The following is an 18465-nucleotide window of genomic DNA, read 5'->3' on the forward strand; positions in this document are numbered from 1 at the left end:
GAACGAAAAAAATCATTTCTCCAAAACTAAAATATATTTTCACCAAAAAACTACACCACATTAGGACATATTGGGCTACAAAATACGAAAGTAGGAGAGAAAACAAATCTTGGGGACTTACCGCTGTTTGTCTGAGGCATGTTGACATTAGCTCTTAAAACGCACGTGCTGAAATATTGTTCTGCTCTCTTTTGTTTTGCCACGTCCTTGTTGCCGTCGCCGTCGTGGTTTGCTAAAGGTGACCGATTTCTCATGAGGGAGCGCAGCAAACTAGTAAGATAATGGGGAGTTTAAGAAAACAGCGAGGGAACGGCAACGGGAACGTCTCTAAATAAAAAGTTTAATGAGTAGAACAATGGCTGTGCACGTGCGCTGAATCTCTTTGTAAATTTCTTTGCGTCCTCTACAAAACAACAACGTACTATAACCCAACTTTGCGTTGTGTGGAAAACGTGGGCGACAACGGCTCTTTTTTTATTTATTTCTAATTTAACACTGCGGTCTATATTCAGTTTCGAAATATTTTTGACAATGAGAAACAAACTGAACGACTTTAGAGTATCTCGAGTTTCATAAGTAAAATATAGCTCGATAGCTCACGATTGAGCTATCGAGTTCAACACTAGACGAGAAATTCTACATCTACGCGCGCCTCTGTATTATGCAGAGTTTGAATATAACGCAGGTGACTCAAACTTGTTTGAACTTTGAAGGCCTTTAACGTCACCTTTATGACCGTTTCTTCTTGCAATATTATATTTAGGTCACAGACAGAGCATCATGACAAAAGATGGATACCAGAAAATAACCACAAGCGAAGATACAAGAAAAGACGGCTTTATTTCTCTTCTTCTATTTCAATGGATGGACAACATCTTCAAGACAGGTAGCACAGGAACTATAGAGGAAAGCGACTTCGCGCCACTTTTAAGAGAAAATTCCACTGCATCTTACAGCAAACGCCTCCAGACACAATGGGAGAAAGAGAGAGCTAAGAGCAAAGGCAATGGGAAGAGGCCGAAACTTTGGAAAAGCGTCATTACAATGATATCTATCAACGAAGCGTTGATCATGGTACTCCCTCGAGCCTTGTACGGACTTTGGCGACTCTTCAAGCCTCTACTTCTGGGTTACTTGCTTTCCTCTCTAATGGAACCTGATCCACATAAAAATCCTCTTTCGTATGGTTGTGTCATAATTATGGGACTAGGTGCCTTGATTGGAACAATTTCCATGCGACACTCTTCCTATCGTTCAGATGTACTTGGTATCGGAGTAAGCAGTGCTCTGAAAGCTCTTATTTATCGAAAGGTAAACGCTTTTTTTTTTTTTTTTTTCATTGATTTAATCTTTCCGGCCTATGGCGCACGATGCATAGGAGGTAACAAACGAACTCCAGAGCTATTTACCCAAGGAGGAATGATAGCTTATTTAAATTTTGTTTAGCGGAAGGAAAAACTCGATATTTTGAAGATCAGTACTTGTGTGAGGGTAATTTGCCCATAATTTCCGTATATCTAATGATAATAATTCAGTACGATAATTTCGCAATATGAATTTTGACAGATTCTACAACTCAAATTTACAACAGGACGCGTGATTGACCTGCTCTCAAACGATGTTCAGCGACTGGAAGGACAAACGTTAATGTTGATTCTCGGTAGCATTTTGGATCTCACCCTTGTCATACCTGGAACTGTAGTTTTTCTTGTGTATTTAATTGGTTGGCAAGCTCTCATGGGAGTCATATGCCTTTTTTTTCTGGTGCCGTATTTCGCAGCGTTGTCCTCTCTGTGTGCTACACTTCGCCGGCGCACAGCAGCAGTCTCAGATAGGCGCTTCTCTTTGTTGAACCAAGTAATTTCCGGGATTCGCGCCATTAAAACACATGCGTGGGAGGATGAATTCAGAGGGAAAATAAAACGGATACGAAGGTAAGTAAAAAGATGTACTAACTGATTACGAAGTGGCCGGGAACGCTGTGGCAAAATATTCATTGCAGCTCAAATGAAATGAAACAAACCGAAGTAAAAAAATCATATATTTCATTTCTTTGTGATTTCGTTTCCTCGAAAGAAGAACCTGCTCAAATTTACTTCGCGCCCATATCATAAGGCTTAGCTCTACCACCTACTTAGCTCGTACCTCTACCACCTTAGCTTCGTAGCTAAGGTGGTAGAGGCACTCGATTAACATCTAGGGGACACACACTGCTAGCTTTTTTCCTGTAATTGCTTTAAAAGCAGCTTACCCGCCAAGATCCTTTCTTCACACCTGTTTTGCGACCCCACTACTGGAAAAAAAAAAACAGTCGCGGAAAATTTTTGACCCAGAAGTTAAGATGTATAAGAGTCTATTGCAAGCAAACTTTGTTTTCGTGTGAACAAAGCGATAATACTAAGCGGGCAGCACAGCACTATCCATATAAATTATTTGGATAGTGCTGTGCTCCCCGATTAATCCAATTAGAGTTCATTTTGACATCTGGTATACTAGTTGGCTTATTTTCAGTGCACTGAATCCCAGACGAAAAGCCCAGCTCAAACAGTCACTAAGATCATTGTGTAGTGTCCTTGTACTTAACCCTTCAAAAGACATATGAGAGCCGAAGAATTGTCAAGGGACTCCTTACTAAATGCTAAGTAAAAACCTGGCTCTTCACGTAACAGAAACCGGATAGGCTTCGGCCCTTACGAGAGTCAATCTCTTGTTTAGACGTTTTTCACAATTTGATAAGGTATTTAAGGTAGAGAAGAATAACAGTGCATTTATTCTGTTTGCAGTGATGAAATGAAGATTATCCGTACGAAAAGCAGTGTTCTGTCAGCCCTTGCTGCCTTGGAGTATACTTCAGTGCCATTTGCGATGCTGGTGTCAGTCATGACTCTGGTGCTAACTGGTCAACCCCTCACGCCTGTTAACGTGTTTATGCTTCTCTCTTTCGTCAATGTAGCAAGAATAAGCCTTTGCATATACCTACTCTATGGTACCTTGGAAGCATACGAGGCTTTTGTTTCACTTCAAAGAATCGAGCATTTCCTTCTTCTGAAAGATTTAGCCGAGGCCTACTATGATCACTCCAGCGAAAGCACTGACAAAGGGAGAGGGAATGTATCCGAACTGACGAGAATCTCGTTGGATCAACACGATAAAACTGAAGAAAATCCCCGTATTCTTGTTGATCAACAACACAATATGGCCATGCCAGCGACCCTGGAAGTGTCAATTTTAACATCAAAAGAAAACCTTAGTGATGATGTGTTTATTTTGCAAGATGTCCAATTTTCTATGGCGTCACAAGAAGAATTAACAGTCATCACAGGTTCAGTGGGTAGTGGAAAGTCTACTCTTCTCTCATCTATTGCGGGTGAGGTGTCAGTCGCAGAGGGAACAATAACCTGGCCATCTTCCCTTGTTTATGTGCCACAGACACCCTGGGTCTTCTCTGGAACAATAAGACAAAACATCTTATTTGGTCAACCTTACAACGAAACCAGGTACTTCCAAGTAGTTCAAGCATGCGCCCTGATGGAAGACTTTCAGAAGTTTCCAAAAGGTGACGAAACGGTTGTAGCTGAACGAGGCGTGGCTCTCAGTGGGGGCCAGCGTGCACGAGTAAGCCTGGCACGTGCGGTTTACATGGATGCAGATCTGTACCTGCTGGATGACCCTTTAAGTGCCGTGGATACGAAAGTTAGTCAACATATCTTTGAGAGATGCATTAAAGGCATATTGTGCAACAAAACCCGACTGCTAACGTCCCATCAAGTAGAACACATGAAAGAAGCCGATGAAGTGATTGTGTTGTACAAAGGACGTTTGTTGGCCAAAGGTACTTTCTCCGAGCTTGAAGAGAAGGGTGTTTTTGATTCTGCACTTGATCCACTTTGCAAAAAGCCTTTCGGAGACAGGAAGCCTAATGCGAGATCGGTTTCGGAAAAGGAAAAAAACCCAGAAGTCAAGGATAAAGCAATGCCTGCACCAACTCAGGACAAGGAGCTACAAATATCAGACGAAGACCGTATAATCGGAGGAGTGACTTTTAAGATCTATTGGGACTACTTCAAAAGTGGATTAAACGCTATGACGATTGTTGGAGTTATCTTCTTGTGCTTCATCACTCAAGGTAAATTTGATAGGTTTTCATTCTGTTTTTAGCGGAGGCCTTCGTTTAAGTTTCAGTTTCTCGCTAGCTTTGTAGACTGAGGCTTTATCATAACTGGGTATGTTTATCTTTTATTCCATTCAGTCTTTCAGACTCAAGAATTCGAACCCTCTATTGCTTTTACCTCACCGGTGATTAAGATATGTTAATTCTTCGACGAAGCCTGCGGAAAATAAATCTTCCAAGTGGTGAATAATGGCTGAAAATATACTAAAATCATATATGTGCACTACAACATAGTGACCAGCTCCCAGTTGGCTTGTTAGCTCAGTTGGTAGAGCGCTGCACCGGTATCGCAGAGATCATAGGTTCAAATCCCATACGGGCCTGAATCTTTTTCAGGCCTAATTTCAACTACTGGTTCAAAGCTGCGAGGATCGCTTCTATATCCGTTTCTTTAACCGCAGTATACATATATGATTTTCATGTATTTACAGCCAAATAATTTTTCCTTACAACATTACCCCTGAATCACACATTAAGGTCACGAGAATAAAGGAAATGATCACCAACTTGAGAGGCTCTTGATTGGCAAACAAATTCTCCTTGTCAGCACCTTAGGAGGGAGAAGTTAACTCACACTTGTCTTGTAATTCCTTATATAAATTTTGATACTTAACCCTTAAACCTCTGAGAGTGACTAGCATCTAGTTTCTCCTTAGAAAATCACCCCTCAGTGAAACATTAAGGTTACAAGAATAAAAGAAATGATCACCAACTAAAGAAGCCCTTGATTTTTTGAACAAATTCTCCTTTGCAGGGCCTTTGGAAATGTATAGAGAACAGTATGGAGAATATGCATACTGATGTAAGGGTGGAAAGGGTTAAGCTGCGAAGTGACAAAGGAAAATTTTCAGAAATCCCGCAAAATTATTATCGTCGCTTTTGCCACGTTTTTATATCCACCAATTTTTGACATCTCCATCCAAAAACGTATCTTTTGCTAACTGATTAGTCTAACTTACTACCTCTTAACCCTTTAACTCCCATGAGTGACCAAGACTGAATTTCTCCTCACAATATCAATACAATATCAAGCACACAAGTGATGAGAATAAAGAAAAATATCACTAAGGGGATTTTAAATTGATCCAAACCAAAGTCTCCAAACTAACATCAAAAGAACTGTATGGCAGATAGTAAGGAGAATTATTAATGAGATCTTGGGAGTTAAAAGGTTAATTTATACTATTTTTATGTCCTCTCTTTTTTCATAGTGATGATAGTTTCTCCTGACTTTTGGCTTTCATCTTTAACTGAGGAGAGTCAAGAAAACCAGAAAGACAAAACAAACCTGATCACATTTGGTTGTTTAGTACTTGGATCCTTCATATTTGCCGCTGCCAGAGCATTTTGCTTTCTTCAGGCCGCCGTAAGATGTTCCGAACGTCTTCACGATAAGATGACGGTGGCAATTCTAGAGGCGCCTGCTTTTTTTTTTGATTCAAACCTTGTTGGCAGAATTCTTAATCGATTCTCTAAAGATACAGGCTGCATGGACGAGGTGTTACCCAAGGCGTTTCTGTTTGCTATCCAATTAGTCTTGGCTATGCTCTCCTCGATTCTTGTTCCAACCGTCGCTAATCCATGGCTTCTATTTGTGGCTGTTCCTATGGCAGTAGCAGTCGTGTACATCTCTCAGTACTACCTGAAAACTTCCAGACAGTTGAAACGATTAGAGTCTATAAACCGAAGTCCTGTGTTTTCACACATCTCGGATACCATAGATGGGCTGGAGACTATTCGAACAAGAGCAAGACAAAAAGATTTTGAGGAACAGTTTTACAGGTATATCGTACAGTATCAACCAGTTGTACTTTACAATATCAAGGTTTAAGAAAGATGTTATTTGTCTTGTCACGGGAGAGGGACAGAGAAACGATTTGAATATCTCGCGCTCTGATTCTCTAATGCTGAGCAACACAGAACTTAAACGATGACCTAAGTGATTCTTAATTCTTACTTATCGTGCGTTCTGCACATTGATAAAATCAGCAAAGTCGAAGAACGCATATTGCCTTTTGGCTCAAATACCATGGCTTTTCCTGGGGCTAATTGCCCCCTTAAGTGATTCACAGTACTGTAAAACGTAGGCAACAGATTGCCTGGAAATAGATTGGTGAGCATCAAAGAAGAAATTTATTCTGTTTAGTATGAAACTTTACTGTGAACTTGCACGAGAGTAGAATCAGGAGTTAAGTCCTTCCAATTAGGTGTGCATGCGCCGTGTTAATTTCATCTCGCTCCTTTCAGATGTCAGGATGTTCACACTCAGTCGTATATCATGGTGCTGGCCTGTGAGAGATGGCTTGGTGTGCGTATGTCATTCCTTATCTCCCTCCTGACGTGTACAGTGGCTCTGGGGGCGATCTTTGTTTCTCAAGATGCTGGTAGGTATCTAATAGCATAATCCCCCACTGACCACCTGTCAATTGAGAAATTTATCGCATCACAGGATGTCTGTAGTTGGACAGAGCCCTCTGATTACTTCTCTCAAACCATTTTCCTCCTGTTTGCAAGACGTTTGGTACATGCCACTCAGTGTTTATTTAAACAAGCTTCTTAATCTCGAGATTAATTTATTGCAAAATACGATCATTTTCTATCGGACCCTGTTTGTAAAATGCAGTAGTAACTATGACCAATATTTTCAGTGGATTTTGAAATTATTCGTTAGATGTTTGTTTAAAGATTTTTCTATTACTTTCATCTGCTACCTATCAACTTAAAAATGCTCGTATTTGACTAACTGATTTTCGTTTTCTAACACCTTAAACAGATAACTAATAAAAACATAGAGTGTTAATAAAATGTTCATGACATCGATCCTTTTTTTTGTTTATTCTATGAATAGCGTTCGCTGGACTCGGGCTTGTTTACGTCCTTGAGAGTGTAGAACTGATGGATTACACTGTCAGAAAAGCAGCCGAAGTTGAGAATTTTATGACGTCAGTTGAACGAGTTATGACGTACACCAAACTTGATCATGAACCTGGTTACAAAGTGAAAAAACTTCCCCCGGAACACTGGCCATCAAAAGGAGATATCACGCTTCAAGACTTGTCAATGACTTACTACCCGGGGGGACCTCAAGTATTAAGGAACGTTAATCTTCATATAAAAGGTGGAACCAATGTTGGTGTCACAGGGCGAACGGGAGCCGGCAAGTCATCTCTAGTGGCAGCTCTTCTGCGCATGCCAGATGCCCAAGGTGCCATAATGATTGATGACATCGCAGTAAAGGACATTAACCTTCAAGTGTCTCGGCGATGTGTATCCGTACTAGGCCAGCGTCCTGTCCTTTTCAGTGGATCTTTGAGAGAAAATCTCGATCTTGTAGAGCAGTTCCAAGATGTGGAGTTATGGCGAGCCTTAGAGATCGTTCAACTGAAAGAATTGGTGGAAAATTTGGAAGGAAAACTAGATCACCAGTTGTTAGAGCATGGTGCAAATTTCAGTGTAGGAGAACGACAGCTAATTTGTTTGGCTCGTGTTCTTTTGCATAAAAGAAAAATTGTCATCCTAGATGAACCCACTGCACATGTGGATCCAGACACAGAACAAACAATTTGGAGGATAGTGCGAGAGAAACTGAAGGGCTCCACAGTAATCACCATAGCTCATCGACTGAACACCATCAAAGACTGTGACATGATTTTGGTCATGAAAGATGGCGAGATAGATGAGTTTGATAGTTTCAACTCAATAGTTACCAAAACTTAACATAGTTTTACATCACAGTAAAAAAGGAGATTTCTATAGAGAACTTTTTACCTCTCTGCATCTTTTTTCTCCTATCTCTTTTGTTTTAAAATTATTTAGAATTCAGTTTTCAAGGTGTATGAACAAAGCTTATAACAAGCGATTACATCCAATTCCATTAAATTTGGATTTCTGTCATATACAGGAAAATGTAACAGAAACTTATTCCTCAGTTCCAGGTTGGAATCCTTGAGGGTAATTGCATGTCTTTTTCTTCCTTTGCTCTCTGCAGGGCAGTGGAAGGGACGGTGAAGGAGGCTTTAAACCCCTCCCACCCTCTCCCCCTCCTCCCACCACATAAACAAAGATTTAGAAGAGCAGAGCAGAGCAACTCACACTTCAGTGCAGAAATTATTGCAATTACTATAGTAGTTTGAAATTAATTTAGCAAAATGTTTAGTCTCCTAAACTTTCCACAGATTGTTTCATCAGGATTGCACTAAGTGTATCTACATGTTATGAGACTGAATTCTTTGACAAAATGCCTTCTTATACATTATTAGAAATCAGAGGAGATGACTGAGTACAGAAAACATGGCACACTGCACACTGGAGACCTCCTAACACCATTTGGGGTTCCTTTTTATTGGATTGCAACAGTTCAATTTTATGAAAAGTAAAGTGGCTCTGAGCCTCTTCCTTCTCTGCACCAGATTCACATGTTTACAAAGCAACTCTGACACTGATCATGAATAAATAAGATAAATAGTATATTGAAGTGTAGACAATGATAACCATAAAAATTAATGTTCAAAATGTAGCCTTTTCGCAACAACAATTAAGTAATAAATGTCCTCCCCACGAGGTTCACTTCCATAGCTTATTACTTATCATCATTTGTAGATTAATTAATAATGCATTCTTAATACTACGCTTCATCTAGAATATATCTCAGCTTCACACCACAGGTAATGGATTCTGCTGCATAAATACTTTTGAGTGTAATTTGCACTCAATTATACACACATTAAAAAGGTGGGTGATCATCTTTTTCAAAGAAAAATTCAATTACGGCCATTATGTACTGTATTTCAGAGAACAGGTATGGAGAACACTTTAATTACATCTTTCAAGACCACTTAGATTGGTTTCAGGCCTATGTCAACACTTGACACAAAGGCACTTGTCCTAATGAATGTGTCAGTCAGGTATAGTATCACAGTTGAGAATTACTCCTAAAATTATTACTGTGATTAAAAAATTAAAAGAGTAATTGAAAATAATTATTTTCAGTCTTTTTTTTCATTTCAATTTCCTATGACAATTTTCCACAAACATTTCACTCTGGAGAAGTTGTGAGAACAAAGTTTTACAGTTTAAGTCAACTGAAATTCCTAATAAAATTTTTTTTGCAATTTTTGGTGCCAGCAGAACATATTTCAACATTGAACAGTACTCTAGTAGAGAACTTCCCTGAGTGGGTCTGATTACAAAGATTATAAACTGTCACTTGCCTTGCGTGCAAAAATTTAAACCTACAAAGTTAATATGTCACATGGTGACAATCAACACAAGACAATAACTATTTTTGATCACCCAACTCAGAATTTCCATTAAAATCTTGGCCATTCAGTCTGGAACCTGTAACACCAACTATATTAGTTACTGCTTAGCCTCTTCTACCACAGGAGACAAACCACTGAAACCAAAAAGTACTACAAAAACTGCTCAATGTAATGGCATATCAAATGATCATTAAAATGTCATGGCTTTTTAAAATATCAAAAATATTTACTTTAAAATTTCTGCACTTGAGGCAAAACATGGCACTGCTCATGGTCAGATTTGATTCCCACACCATCCCCAATCCGTAAAGGAACATGATCTTCAAGGTGGAGGGTAAATTTTTCTATCTATTTGAAAGAAAAGTTTGCTGTAATGGTGAAGCTCGATTATTTTTAACAAAGCATTTAAGTTAATTTTATGAATATTTTGAGGTTTTTGAAATCAAAGGGGCTGTTTTATAATTATAGGATTTCATCAAATTCCTTAAAGGGGGTTGGGGGCACCCTCATGTAAAATCGATTGGGCAGATTGTTAACAACCTAGCCTAGAGTAATGCTCACCCAAAGAGAAGTAAAAATGCACCACTTCTAAAAGTATATGAAGGTTCGTACCAAGACGACTCAACTCAACGTTTGTCGTCTTCTGCTTCCCGAAGTGTGGTTACAGTTGCAAGAGCCGCGTACATATACGTCGGAACAACAGCGTCTTTTTTGTAGATTGTTACTTCCCATGTCGGATAAAACTGAAATGCTGGACGTTTAATGACTCCCAAACTTGAACCAGACTTGGATTCTTTCAGTGTGATTGTCTTGCCAAGTTCGAAACGAAAGCGATCGGTGCGTGCAATTTCTTCGTCTTTCGAATTCTTGATCAAGAAGACATCTTTCGTTAAACTCGACGAGCTCCAACTATATTCGATCCTGTAGCTTGTCGAGTTGATTTTCCATTCCTCTTTGATATCATACTTTGCTGTCCAGGTCCAAAGCTTTTGTTTGATTGTCACAGCTTTTTCCTCTTTCTTGTTCAACATGTAAACAGTCCAAGCACACGCGACACACTTTCTTGCGTGCCCGATCTCATCTCCCTCTGGTGTCAGGTACAGCATATCTTTGTATAGGTTCACACCTTTGGGTCTGCGGACTTTGTAGCTTGTTGGCAGCTCCCATTTCTCCGTTGCATACGGTAAGTTTTTCTCGGCCTGATACTTCTTAGCGTTCAGTCCGATAGCAAGGCCAATTATCAACAATACGAAAATCACCACAGCTGCGATAAGAATTTTTTTCTTATCACACTTTTCAACAACACTCATAATATCACTTGTTAAATGAGTAATGATGAAACTTTGAAGTTTCTCGAGACTTGCAGAAATTCCGACAAAAGGTTTCTCAAACTTCAACAGATTTAGTATTCTTCGGAACGAAACTTCGTTACTCTGCCCCAAGCTCTTTCGAAATTAACGCTTAGCACGTCACAGCCTGTTTCAGAATAATGAGCCGCATGCGGATGATGCGGTTGCCTGCACAAGTCATTTATTTGTGGAGTCTTGTCTTTCCTTCATATTACTGCTTCGATTCTTGCGTCCAAACTCCATTTCCCCCCACCCCACCCCCGTTTCCGCCGTCGAATTGCTCCTTGAGCTTTGACTTAATTTAATTTGTTTGCAGTGTTTTGGGTTCTTATCAATCAAAGGAAGGGCCACATCTGTGAGTATTTTTCTGAACGTGGATTTTTTATCACACACATGTGATAAACCTATCCCAGGTGTAGTTGACGTTTTCCCAGAAAAACATTGAATGCTTCCCCAGGTTGTAGAATATTCAAGTAAATTCATCCGTCTCCAAACTCTTCTGTCTACTTCTCGCAACGCATTTTTCTTGCACACATGGCAGTTTCAGTCTAATGATTCGTAAATCCGTCGTTCCCAAATTCCTTTTCCATTACCAAACAGTTTCGAAGCCGTTACCAAGGCAACATGCGAGGTCTATGACTTATACCTGGTAACTAGTACCTAGTTGACGCGCCAAAACTTAAAAGGCAAAATGGTGCTTTGCAACTGTTATGCAATTCTATTTCTTTTGCTTTTAAGAAGAATAACTGCCGACTCACCGAACGCAATGAATGAAGCTGGTTTTGAACTTTTTTCTAAAGAAAAGCTACAAGCTGGGAAATCAAAATTGGAAGAGTTCACGGCGAACGCTAAGAGCAGTGATTGTTGGAAAAAAGCTGTTGAAGGGATCGAGAGACGATGCAAGACTCTTGGAGACGTGGAACAGAGCTACCTGGCAATCGATTTTACAAACTGCCATTTGTCAAAATCAGGGAGAAGAATCTATTCTTGTTCGAGAGAGACACAATCAGTTGAGAAATGTACGGGATCAATGGACGACACAACATATCTAGCGTATACGACATTTTTTGCTCATACGACTAATATCTGTTTCTACGTGAAAAGTGAGTTGTGGCAAGCAAGAACAGAAGGCACGATCTCTAAATTATCAAGAACTTCCCAACAGGTTTCTGCTCAGCTGGAGGAGTCTGCCCAAAGACAAATCCTATTACTACAAACACAGAATATTTCCCTCGAAAACCAGAAGGAAATCATATCAAATGAAATCCAGTTATCTGCGACACTGAAGAACTCCACGTCAACAGCAAGGGAAGCCTTCGAGGACATGAAGCAAAATGCTGTCGAACAAAAAGCTTTATTCACTGAAACATTTGATGGTGTCTTCAAAAGTGTGGAAAAGGTCCAAAGACTGCAATCAATGATTCTTGGAGAGTTCATAAGTTTACAATCTGTAGCTTTCTACATTGCAGCAGTATGTTCATGTTATTTCCTGACAAGCACTCCACGCACGGCAGCTGGCAGACTCCCGCTTTTCGTTTTGTTGTTTATTCTCATATTCAGTGAGCGGCTGGTGACATCTTATGGGGTGACAGACACCCAGTCAACCAACACAGTAAGGCATAGTACATGTAGTGTTTTAATTACTGTATGTGCATAATGAATACTCTGACGTTTCAAAGGTTGGCCCTTTGCCATTCCCTCTGATGAAAGGCTAACACTTGAAATGTAAGCTTTAAAATTCTTCACAATAGCTAATGTATATTATCAACTCAGTTGATGAAACCAAATCTTGTCATACCTCACACCTGTGCAGCACCACAGTTTCCTAAGAAACTCAACCCCTTTATTCATTTATTGAAAATTCTGCCACATTGCAGGAATGGTGGGAAAAAAATTAGTGACAGCAGCTTTGTGTGAAGCTTCAACTACTGAAACAAGCCACTAAACAATTCAGAATGTTTGGTAAACTGAAGATATGTTAATTGGTAAATTGCAAACAAGCACCACAGTTTGTGAAAAATTGAAGAAATAAGATTATGAAATCTTATGTCTGCATTTCCTGCTGATCCTCAATAGTTCATTTTACAGTTGCCTACTTGGTTGCCAGGCCTTTGAATGGAAGTGAGGCTAATGGTGACCTTTTTATGATACAAACATTGTTGCTTTTCAAATGTTAATTACTTTGTTATCATGCTAACTAAATATTGGTTTCTATCACAACATGGCCACCTTCAGCCTCACTCCAAACCAAAGGCTTGGCAACTTAGCACACATCTGTAAAATGGCCTATTTTAAGTGAATTAGATCATATGATGTTGCTGTCATTATTATTATTTGTCTCTGTCCATAAACTTTGAAGAGAGTTACTTCGAGAGTTATTTGTTATTCTTAACCCTTTATCTCCAATGAGTGACCAAGACAGAATTTTTCCTTACAATATCAAGCAGACAAGTGATGAGAATAAAGAAAAATATCAATTAGGGGATTATGAATTGATCTAATACCAATTCTCCCAACTAACTACACAAGAACTGTATGGCAAACAGTAAGGAGAATTACTAATGAGATCTTGGGAGTAAAAGGGTTAATAACAGAAAACAATGAATTCCATAAAGGGCTCAATATGGAAGTCAGACTCCTAATCAGTAAGCCTCCTTGAAGTAAAATCATGTTAATCACAAGGTAAACTTTTCATATGTTTTAGAGAGAAAGCGAAGTCTGTAAGTTACACTATAACTGTTTAATCTCCTTCAAGTCTGAATAGTATACTTATTGATATTCCTGACCACTACTTTTCACATTTGTCTCACAGGAAGCCATACACTCAAGACTTTGGTTTTTGAGAAAGCTATTCATCATTATCACAACTATTGTGATAATGGTTGTTGGATACCAATATCAAGATTACAACAAAATCAACTTTAATATGCTTTGTGAGATGCAGCTTCAGATTCGAGATATGAAGCGATGGCAGGAGACAATCAAAAGTTTGAAGGCACTTACAAATGGAGACTCTACACCTCAGCCTGTGCAGAGCAGGTAAATCCGATATTGGTTCTTCTGTTAAGTATTGTTGCTTTTGTTATCATTGTCGAGAGCAAAGGAGAACTCCAAGAGGTTGTATACAGTGAACACTGGTAAATAAGCTGCTCCATTTTCCCCAAAATTTTTGGAGCAAGTTGGGGGTGCAGCTTATCTGTGGGTAACAGTACAATTGGGAAATGTGCCACAAATTTACATCAAGTAACAATATTCATCAATATATATAATTTATGAGTATGTATGAAAAAACTAATAAGAACTTTGTAAAAAGATACCAGGGTAAACATTAATCATTGGTTTTGTTAGTTTGGTGACTTCTAAAGTAGCAGTTTTTGTTCATAAGCTCAGGCTTATATTTCTGGCTGTTATAACAAACCATGTTTTTTTATAACAAACCTGTTTAAAGTTGACTTCTTTGAGCAGCGAAACATTACTCAGCAAGAAATCTCTATTTCACTGCAAAACTGTTAACAGTGTCACAGATAGCTGGTCACATCAGTAGGGGTCTATGGTGAAAGTGAATGTTCTTGTATGTTGGGAACATTCTTATTCTTTTGTCAGCATCTGTGGTAGCCAGTCACATAAATACCAGTAGTGTCATCTTACCTTTTTACAGAGCATGGGATGTAATAACTGTGATTCAGCCATGTTAGCAGACCACAGATCAAACAAGCCAGCATACTGTCAGCCACATACAAGTGCCTAATATTATTCTAATATTTTTTTGTGTGCAGACATTCAATGCCAAGTATTACACATCCTGGTTGTACAAAATATGTTCAAATATGTGATTTACAAGATGGTCCCATCAGTGATTGTGCACAAAACTTGTATAGTGATGATGAGTCTGATTTGAGTTATACACCTGGTGAGTCAGACCTGGAGAGTTTTTCTGATGATAGCAGTGAGGAAGAGGAGGAAGATGATTCTGAGACTGAAGACACCATACCTGATGTGAGAACACCAGTGATTGGAACAAAAGCCAAAGGAACACCTAAAAAGACAAACCCTGGCGTGTCCAGAAGAACAAGGAGTAACAAAAGGGTTAGATTTGTCTGGAATAAAACTTTCCTTTTCTTCCCTGTGATACCGTTCTCCCATATTTCTATGCTGCTGTCCTATTTATGATTTTTGCCTTTTTACGTTTGTCAGGGTCATAATTCAAGTCCATCAGTACGCTACAATCTTCGATCAAGGGAAAGCACTCCCTCATATGTCCACAATGGTAGTTTCCTCTGCAACATGCCTTCGCCATCAAAATTAACGGAGCTGATTGACAAAGTACAAAAGGATTCAAACAAGCGGTACACAGCTGTCATTTGTAAACCTAAGAACAAGAGCCCTAAAAAAGCACCATTGTTTTCATCTGATGAAGAACCCTAAACACATTGTTGCCTCTGATTTTGAGCATTTAACTTCTGTAAACATATGGCTGGGTCAATGAGTCTGCAACCATCATTGTTATTGCCATTATTGTCATTATCATTTTCAATACAATATTGTATACAAATTATAATTCCAACCTAAGATCAGATCCAGAAAGGCACTGAATTACTATTTATCTTTCTTTCTTATGGTTAGAATTATTATTATTATTGCCATTATTGTTATTATCATTTTCAATACTGTTTTATGTACCAATTATAATTCCAACCTAAGAGCAGATCCAGAAAGGCACTGAATTACTATTTATCTTTCTTTCCTATGGTTAGAATTATTATTATTATTATTGCCATTATTGTTATTATCATTTTCAATACTGTTTTATGTACCAATTATAATTCCAACTTAAGAGCAGATCCAGAAAGGTACTAAATTACTATTTATCTTTCTTTAATTCTTATGGTTAGAATTATTATTATTATTGCCATTATTGTTATTATCATTTTCAATACTGTTTTATGTACCAATTATAATTCCAACCTAAGAGCAGATCCAGAAAGGCACTGAATTACTATTTATCTTTCTTTCCTATGGTTAGAATTATTATTATTATTATTGCCATTATTGTTATTATCATTTTCAATACTGTATTATATACCAATTATAATTCCAATTAAGAGCAGATCCAGAAAGGTACTAAATTACTATTTATCTTTCTTTCTTATGGTTAGAATTATTATTATTATTGCCATTATTGTTATTATCATTTTCAATACTGTTTTATGTACCAATTATAATTCCAACCTAAGAGCAGATCCAGAAAGGCACTGAATTACTATTTATCTTTCTTTCCTATGGTTAGAATTATTATTATTATTATTGCCATTATTGTTATTATCATTTTCAATACTGTTTTATGTACCAATTATAATTCCAACTTAAGAGCAGATCCAGAAAGGCACTGAATTACTATTTATCTTTCTTTCCTATGGTTAGAATTATTATTATTATTGCCATTATTGTTATTATCATTTTCAATACTGTATTATATACTAATTATAATTCCAACTTAAGAGCAGATCCAGAAAGGCACTAAATTACTATTTATCTTTCTTTCCTATGGTTAGAATTATTATTATTATTGCCATTATTGTTATTATCATTTTCAATACTGTATTATATACCAATTACAATTCCAACTTAAGAGCAGATCCAGAAAGGTACTAAATTACTATTTATCTTTCTTTCCTATGGTTAGAATTATTATTATTATTGCCATTATTGTTATTATCATTTTCAATACTGTATTATATACCAATTATAATTCCAACTTAAGAGCAGATCCAGAAAGGTACTAAATTACTATTTAATTTCCCTCCCTGAGGTCAGAATTATCCCTAGCAATGTGAGACTTGCCTAGTGTAGTACATATATTGACTAGGCATAAGGCATTGTTAAATAGATATTATCATTAATATATTTCTTGCATTTACCTCGGCCAAAAACAATACAATTAATTGATTGGGATAGTGACAAATTTCTCACATAAATTTTCTCCAGCATTACAAGAGAAGGGATTTAATTTTGTAAACAGTCATAAATTATCAAGATTGTATATGTTAGTGTCTACGACTTTTGCTTGATATCCATAAGGATTTTGTTATTTAAAAGTTATCATATTTGATGATATTACAACAGTTTCAAAAATTTTCCAATGCTAATATTGTAATTTCAGTACTTCCCTTATACTTGTTCATGCATTATTTATGTCCAAGGATATTTAACTATTGCTACTGCCAAGTTAATGTGGAAGTGATACTGAAATTTTGTTTTTGCCTTTTTTTGTGCGCTATAATGAATGTCATCAATAAAGAACATGTTTTTCCTCTCTGACCGACTGATGATTGCATTTTCAATTCAACCGCAGTAAATGAAAGATTCCATAGTGCTGATACGGCTGTTTTTCTGCCAAACGTCTTTTTCGGAGGAGAACCAACACTCATCTTAATACTTGTGCAATGATCCTTTTGAAATACCTAACTGCTTCAAACTTGAAAATTAAATTGAGAATGCTCGCCTCTGCTTTGATGACGAGCGAAATTGGAGAAAGTGTAGTTGTTTCTCCTTACTATTTTTTCCAAGGTTGTCCCCTTTCCCCCCCCTAGCAGTCGTTTGAAGGTCGTCTGAAGTAGGAAAGGAAGGGGGGGGGAACGACTATTTGAGTTTGAGGTTATTCTGCGATTTTTCCTATCCTTGAAGTAGGTCGTACAAATTCCAGAATTATTGGAAAAAATAGGCAAATTTATGATCTTACTCTCAAGGCCTGGGAAATATACGTTTAAGAAAGAAAGAAGTCTCAAATAAGCGGAAAGAGAAGTAATTTTTTTTAGTTTAAGCTGCAAAAAGTAGTTGATGCCAAAGTGAGGTATTTTTTAGCTTAGTTTACGTCGTGCCGTATAAAGGCTTTACTTACTTACGTCGTGTAGGCAAAATCACTGTAACAGCGCATTTGGAGAATTTTTAAAATTTCTTTCCCGATCAGACTATGTTTTTTGACCCATAGTATCGAGTGTTGATAAAAGAAAATAATGACTTGAAAAAGGACTGAAAGAAAGACCCAACTTTTAATCGGAAATATGAGCCAACTCATCTTCTTGTATGTATGTATGGACGGTCCGCCAGCGCAAAACTGGATGACCATTTTTCTAATGTACTCGATGAAAACTCTAGATGACATTCAAACAGAAGCATATAACCCTCTATTCGCACTGACGAAGGGCTTACTCACGAAACGTAAGCTCAGACATTCACATTCAATGCCGAAATCATGCAGTTGAAATAAACATTTATCTCGTAAGTAAGTAAAAAAAACCTTTATTTCAATAGGGTAGCTCCTTCAGTTTTTGCACAAGATGAAAACTGCTATCCATTGAGGCCCTACATATATGATAAACTAAATTGACCAATAATACCCCCACCCCCCTCCCACAACCACCACCACCAACGCAGCACCACAGTTCCTTTGAAAACTTACCCCTTTTACCGTATAAGCTTTTGATTTAAATGAGCATCAAGTACCGTCAGAATACAAAAAATTCCATTACCCCCGTCTTTAAAATACTCTCCACCTGAACATTGTCCAATTTTTTTGCACTAATGACATCAAGAATAGGATTTTAGTTCAATTATTGACTTTATCTTTGACAATACTCCTCGCTTTTGTTTTTCTCTAAGCAACGCGTGAAAAGAGTTGAAAGAA

The 18465-nt window shown here is 37.8% G+C and overlaps 3 protein-coding genes across 3 annotated transcripts; 2 read left to right on the forward strand and 1 right to left on the reverse strand.

Annotated features, from left to right (window-relative positions):
• Positions 1-1580: 1580 nt before the first annotated feature.
• Positions 1581-9111, forward strand: LOC131784388 (ATP-binding cassette sub-family C member 4-like). The gene is made up of 5 exons (XM_066161036.1): positions 1581-1934; positions 2784-4126; positions 5383-5953; positions 6419-6555; positions 7020-9111. Exons 1-5 carry the CDS (start codon positions 1648-1650, stop codon positions 7886-7888), a joined length of 3207 nt encoding a protein of 1068 aa, XP_066017133.1. The 5' UTR covers positions 1581-1647; the 3' UTR covers positions 7889-9111.
• Positions 8489-10850, reverse strand: LOC131784365 (uncharacterized). Its single transcript, XM_059101168.2, has one exon. The coding sequence runs from the start codon at positions 10740-10742 to the stop codon at positions 10059-10061; it is 684 nt and encodes a 227-aa protein (XP_058957151.2). The 5' UTR covers positions 10743-10850; the 3' UTR covers positions 8489-10058.
• Positions 10851-11481: 631 nt separating this feature from the next.
• Positions 11482-15296, forward strand: LOC131784328 (uncharacterized). The gene is made up of 4 exons (XM_059101131.2): positions 11482-12393; positions 13594-13820; positions 14558-14867; positions 14976-15296. The coding sequence occupies exons 1-4, from the start codon at positions 11548-11550 to the stop codon at positions 15204-15206; spliced, it is 1614 nt and encodes a 537-aa protein (XP_058957114.2). The 5' UTR covers positions 11482-11547; the 3' UTR covers positions 15207-15296.
• The last annotated feature ends 3169 nt before the right edge of the window (positions 15297-18465 follow it).

The sequence above is a fragment of the Pocillopora verrucosa genome, chromosome 14, assembly GCF_036669915.1.
Source record: "Pocillopora verrucosa isolate sample1 chromosome 14, ASM3666991v2, whole genome shotgun sequence".
In the NCBI taxonomy this organism is placed as follows: Eukaryota; Metazoa; Cnidaria; class Anthozoa; order Scleractinia; family Pocilloporidae; genus Pocillopora; species Pocillopora verrucosa.

Bases quoted from the DNA above. Each gene is read 5' to 3' on its own strand.
- LOC131784388 (XM_066161036.1), top strand. From the start codon at position 1,648: ATGTTGATTCTCGGTAGCATTTTGGATCTCACCCTTGTCATACCTGGA. The intron at 1,935-2,783 runs GTAAGTAAAAAG...TTCTGTTTGCAG, and splicing joins AAAATAAAACGGATACGAAG to TGATGAAATGAAGATTATCC. The intron at 5,954-6,418 runs GTATATCGTACA...CGCTCCTTTCAG, and splicing joins TTTGAGGAACAGTTTTACAG to ATGTCAGGATGTTCACACTC.
- LOC131784365 (XM_059101168.2), bottom strand. From the start codon at position 10,742: ATGAGTGTTGTTGAAAAGTGTGATAAGAAAAAAATTCTTATCGCAGCT.
- LOC131784328 (XM_059101131.2), top strand. From the start codon at position 11,548: ATGAATGAAGCTGGTTTTGAACTTTTTTCTAAAGAAAAGCTACAAGCT. The intron at 12,394-13,593 runs GTAAGGCATAGT...TTTGTCTCACAG, and splicing joins ACACCCAGTCAACCAACACA to GAAGCCATACACTCAAGACT. The intron at 14,868-14,975 runs GTTAGATTTGTC...TACGTTTGTCAG, and splicing joins GAACAAGGAGTAACAAAAGG to GGTCATAATTCAAGTCCATC.